At 43.4% G+C, this 6000-nt stretch overlaps 1 protein-coding gene across 2 annotated transcripts in view; it reads right to left on the reverse strand.

Moving 5' to 3' along the window:
• GALNT13 (polypeptide N-acetylgalactosaminyltransferase 13) overlaps positions 1–1663 on the reverse strand; it is a 173023-nt gene extending 171360 nt beyond the window's left edge. For both annotated transcript variants that reach the window (XM_044418046.1, XM_044418045.1), the window contains exon 1: positions 1449–1663. In XM_044418046.1, coding sequence (XP_044273981.1) covers positions 1449–1590 — 142 coding nt within the window. In that variant the 5' untranslated portion in view covers positions 1591–1663. The remainder of the gene's footprint in view (positions 1–1448) is intronic.
• Between the last annotated feature and the right edge of the window lie 4337 nt (positions 1664–6000).

Consider the following 6000-nt stretch of genomic DNA (forward strand, 5'->3'; position numbering starts at 1 on the left):
TTATTAATAAAGTCTTACTTCCTCTTTAACTTGTGACTTGTCCAATTACCCTTTCTCTTCATTGATTAAAGTTATTTCCTAATTACCATTTGTTCTTTGTGTTTTATAGGAGCCATTCAGAATTCCTGATACTTAAGAATTCAACAGTGTTTACCCTGCTACTAGGCCAGCACTCACTTTTGCAGATGAATGGTTTAATAGCATTCTAAAAATAATTCATGTTAACTAAATTGTTACAAGAGGTGAATTACTCCAGTCCATATGCCACTTTCTAGAACTTGAAGTGTTTTAAAATATGCCATTTTCAAAACAACAGTATTAAAGCCAGTAACTTGTGAGAGTCACTGTGGGGAAAGGGGGAATCTTTTGAACAAAAATTGTTTCTATGCAATTTTTTAAGTAGTAGAAACATACTTGCCTTGTGATGAAAAATATTACATTAACAAGGATTAAGTAATTGAGTGAACAAGGATTACACATTTTATCTCCAGTTGTTCATTAGTAAATGCCCAAATTGAGACTTAAACAACTTGATGACTTGCCGGTTTGGAATCTTACGAACTCTGACTATCCTGCTAGGCAGTCCGACATGGCACACAACTAGAGGAGGTCAATGAGCCATCCTCTCTCATGAGCACACTGGGGAAAACGTGAAACAACTAACGAAGAATCACAGGTTAACTGCCAAAATTTGGTAGCAAACTACTCTGCAGCTCAGCAGTACTAAAAGGGCTCTAGTTTGTTTGCAATCTCAGTTGGACCCTTTCAGCATTCTGTAGGTGCTACAGAGCACCATTTAAAAATTATTCAGGGTGTAGCTTGGGGCAGGGATGGGTAGGCCCATCTGCTGCCCATTCCCACAGAGGCGCTTTAGATGGAAGTCTACCCATATGTCTTGTTAAGCCTTCTGGCATATGGATAGAAATTCAATGTTAAAAAGAGAGAGAGAAAGACTACTATAAGCATGATTTGCCACAGAGCATGCTCAGCACACACCATGGCACCTTGAGTGATCTGCCTCCCATCAGCCCATTTTTTGTTCATATGTGATGTGCAAACTCAGACACTATTGGTTAATTGTGGGTTAAAGAACCCACATTTAACCCACCATTAGTTCTTCAGTTTGCCCACAGTGTTTTGGTTTGCACAATACAAATTGATGTACAATAGGCTAACTGAGGGTCGATCATGCAAACTGGAAGTGCCACGTGCCATGCCAAACCGGGGCTTCATCAATCATACCGGGCCAGTCGGCAAACAGCAGCAGCCAAAACACTTTGTCACATAGGTCTGACATTCTTGACCGGTTATCTAAGGATCAATATACTCAGACGCCAACCACACTTGATAGCACAGATGAATGACCACAACAGAGCATATTTAAAGCACAAATAACCTGGAACTGTGGACACACAGACTCCTAAACAACATGCTGAACTGCGGTTTACCTCTTAGAGCAGGCAGCAGGGATCTCTCTTTCTTGTCGTCACATTTGTTACATTCACTGAAGTATAAGAGCAGGAAGACGTCCACAAGCACCCACATCAGAGAAGTGGCAAGAACCACCTTGCAGTAGGCAAACCTCCTCATTCTTTACTTAATTGTTACACACAGCAGCGAAGGAAGATGCTGTTGCAATGGCGTATCCAAGCCAAAGATGCCAACATGAACACAAAGATGAGGACATCCCACTGAAATTGAGAGAGAAGAATGTAATTAATGAACAAGTAAACTACGGCATATGCAAAAAATTACTTCGTTTTACTGTCTCCCCACAATAAGTTAGCTTTAGTAATTTTGTTGCTTTCCTTGCTATCTAAAAATAATAATATTTTCAGACTGAGAGTCAGAAAGCTAGTGATTTCAGTGATTTCTCTGAGGCTTCTCATTTTGGGGTGATGCAGGCTTCTGATGCAATAACAAATCTTTACAAAGGTGCTGGCTCAGAAAAAGATGGATAGCAAAAGCTTAGGTTTTATCAGCTCCCAAGTAGAACACCTTATCACAACGATGCTTGAACGTCTACCAAAACAGCTAAATTTCAGAGCATTTTCACTATTCAGCTTGCGAATCTGAGATCACTTTCTCCTGCACCCGCAATTGTAAAACTCTTGCTGCCTGTGTGTAAGGGGATTGTGTGGAATAGCAGCAACGGATAAAATAGGTTGTCCTTCCTTTACTGACTCGATTAGATTTTTTCTTTCTGTTGATCATCCCATGCCCAAAGCTTTATGAAATTCAAGCAGGGTCCTGATCAGATCCCAAGCACAGCGTTATCGGCTACAGCTATACCCACTCCCTTTTTTTGACAGGGTTTTCAAAGAGATGTTGGTGGCCTAGAAACACCATCTTGTGCCTGCTCAGAGAGACAGAAATCCTACAGCACGCACTTTGCGCATAGCTGCTAGAGCATCTACTAGACAAGATTCATGTGGCCACACTCTCTATGCAGTCCCTTTTCCCTCTCTGCTAGACATCACCCACTCAGTACCAGGCATCCATGCTCAAAGGGCCGACCACAGAATAGAGACGGTGGCTGCTGAAGTCTCTTCTAGCAATGAGGCCAGGAGTCTTCCCTAGTTCCTAGGCAGCTTACTAAATCAAATCTCATTCGTACAAGTGGGATCTTCTCTTAATAGGTTCCCTAGACAGGGAGGGATTTTCATGGAAGTTGGGGCGGAGAAGACCAATCGCTGTGCACACATTAGTCTGCATGTGTTTGTGTGCCTGGGAGGTTGTGCATGTGCGCACCACCACGTATGGGAAAAGGGTTCACGTACAGGTGTCATGGGGAAAAGGGAGGGAGACAGAGAGAGCATGTTGTATGATTCCCGGTTTTAAGCGAACTGAAGTCATTTTTTGACTAAAGGTTGCATTTAATCTATCCCTTGGGAATCTCACAGGCTACTTATAAACCGAGCCTCTCATTTTTTTTGTATTTTTAATATCCTTTATGGAAAAGAGACAAAACACCATATCCAGTAAACTCAGATATTGCCACTTGGTATTCCATAGCAGTCCGATGAAAGAAGTAAGTATGTATGTGTGCACAGGAATACACATGCTCAAAATTAAGGCCAACCTGCATTTAAAGGGCTAACTGCTGAGGTTGTGAGCTTGGGGTCCCTCTCGCAGGCACTGAGCCAGTCCCCAAGTAAATGCAGCTACTCTTTCCCCGGACTGTTGCTACTTTCCCCTATGATGCAAGAGCATGCCAACTCAAGACCTGTGCCTGCTTGCATGCCTGGCATCCAAATAACGGCAAGACCCTCAACAGAGACCTCCATAAGATGTACGGAAATATACAATAGTGAATGGCACAAAGGCTTGGATCTTCACATTAGTTATCTTGAAGTAAGAAAGACTCTCGTTATCTCTTCTAACTGACAGCCCAACAAAACCTCTCTGGACAAGCAGAAGGGCCCTCCTGAAATGAAATGAGAAAACTTCCTTCTCCAAACTTCCTCTAGTTACTTAGGATTCAAGTTGGATTCGAAGCAATCCCCTCTTCCCAGTAGCCCCTGTCCCCCACTCACACCGTTCAGGAGAGCTCCCAGGCCCGGTGGAGAGACATTTCATGAGGCTCAGGTGACAGCAGGCAGAGGGTGGAATGGGACACCATCTTTCCCTGGACTTCCTTAACTTAGTGTATTTTCCTATTTAAAGCAATTGTGCTTTTGGCAGAAGCAGAAGAGACTCTAATTCTGGAAATGCATACATTCCATGGTGGTGTTTCCAAACAGTGCAGGCAGGGTTGAGCAATTCCCGAGGGCCCACACACCCCGTGACAAGGCCTTCCTGGACATGTTCCTTCTATTCCATGTTCCAGCAGGCTGCTTGGTCAACTGCCACTTATTTTGGTCCAGAGAATAGTGCCAGGGAGAGAATGAACTGGACATGCACCTGCCTTCTTTGCTCACTGGACCAAAACTATTGCACCAAAGTACATCTATCCCTTAAACAAACAGAGTGAGCAAGGAGAAAGGATGCAGCAGACTGCTAGGTGCCTGGGCCATTTCAGAACAGCATGGAGCCTATTAGGATCATGATGCTTTAATTTCCTCTCCACTATATTATTGGCTGCCTTGGGCTAACATCCCACGATATACTGGCTGCTGGCCCAAAAGTTCAATATATCCAGACTCTGGCACCAAGCAATGTTTTTTTTCAACTTGCCTTTAAATGCTTTTTAATTGAATTGTAATGCAAAGGAAAGTTACATTTTCTTACACAAAGTGTTGGGGCAGGTGGAAGGTGGCAAATTCTTCAAGTTAGAGTCAGTCTGAAAATAGAGCATATGAGGTCAGACTATTCTAACCATCCAGTATGAGAGCTGAAAAGGGGCCGGGGAGACTGGACTAGCAATTGAACTACTAAATTCAAAGTGAGTGTGCATCTTGGGAATTTGGCGCTTCATAATTGAAGAAGAGAATGCACAAAAAGTGCCTGAAATGGGACTTTTATAGATCTCATTACTGAAGAGCTATAAAAACATTACTGGCTAAAAGGAGTTGTTGTTAACAAGGTAAAAAGCCTGAAAGCTGCATTATAAAGTAGAGATAAGTAATATGCTATACGTGCCATCTGTAGAATGGCTCTTGCTTAAAACAGAAATCAATTTGCAGGCAGCATGGCCAGCTATAAAAATCATGTAAATCATGAGTCCTGAACCAGGGACAAGAGAATTACAGAAATAAATTACTATTCACTGTATTGCCCTTAAAGAGGATTATAATTGTTCTGGATTCATGATTTAGTAATACTGTAATAAAGAAAATGCATCTTCTGGGTTAAAACAGGGTAAAATCCTCCTAGGTCATTTGTTTCCAACCTCACAACGTCACTGAAGACCTCGTCAGCATTTGTTGCACATGAGCACACAGCCATGCATGCAGGTTTAGAGCGTGCTTATATGGCTCCATGGAACTCGTTTGCCATTTAAGGGCTCTCTTGGAGAAGTCTTGGAAAAAGCTTGTTCATCCTCCCTGTTCTGTCCTCCCAGTGCTGTCATGTATCCCATTAGCCACTGAGCCTGATATTCATTCCCAAGGTGCACCACCCCTTCCCTGTTGTTTAATTCTTCCTCACTGGTCTGCACACACAGACTGGATGACATGCTAATGTGTAATTAGTCTTAAATGGGAGTGGGTTTGCTTGGGGATCAGGCGGGAGTTGGAGTGGGGAGGGGAAACACACGTCTGAGCTAAATGCTTCTTTAGTTTGTGCTGTTGCTGCTCTTAACAGGACACCCTGTGGTAGTTACATACCAGAACCATGGAAACCATGATTGCGGGTCAGACAACACAACAAGCCATGGTGGTAAAGAGAAACCATAGAACAAACCATTATTTCTGATTGGGGTTTCGAAAGACCAAGTCACCATGGTGACTTTTTGAAACAACTGACCAACCACATTAGGAAACCACCACTGCTTGCTGCAATGCCTCAACCCAGCCAAAATGTTCCCACTCAGATCTTACTGCCCCACTGGCAAGGGGGTGTGAGCTTCAGCAGGCGAGGGGAAGCCAGCATAGCTTATTGGTGGCATTAATACATGTCTCAGCAGCTATTAGCCATCATCCACAGTCCCTTAACAGCTATGTTATGGTGACAACTTATGAGCTGCTCTAAGGAGCCAGATAATTATGTACTTTAGCAACCATGCCATTGTTCAAGTGACAACTAATTGTAACTTGGACGCTGAGCACTGAATGCTAATAACTGTACCAGAGACAGGCAAAGAGAAATGGACTGTGCAGTCTCCCCATTTTTTTCTCTCACTTTGGCATGGGATCTTCCTCGCTCCTTCCCCTCAACTATGAAGGGCATTGTCTGTGAATGAAAGGATAGAGCAGCCTTCTCCAACCTCGTACCCGCCAAACATTTTGTGTACCAACTACCAACATTCCTGGCCACTGGCCACCTCTGCTGGGGCTGATGAGAACTGAAGTCTAAGGATTAGTTGGGGCATAATGGGATAGGCATACACTGAGAACAGAG

This window comes from Varanus komodoensis, unplaced genomic scaffold (genome assembly GCF_004798865.1).
Source record: "Varanus komodoensis strain SLA01 unplaced genomic scaffold, ASM479886v1 scaffold9, whole genome shotgun sequence".
NCBI lineage: Eukaryota > Metazoa > Chordata > Lepidosauria > Squamata > Varanidae > Varanus > Varanus komodoensis.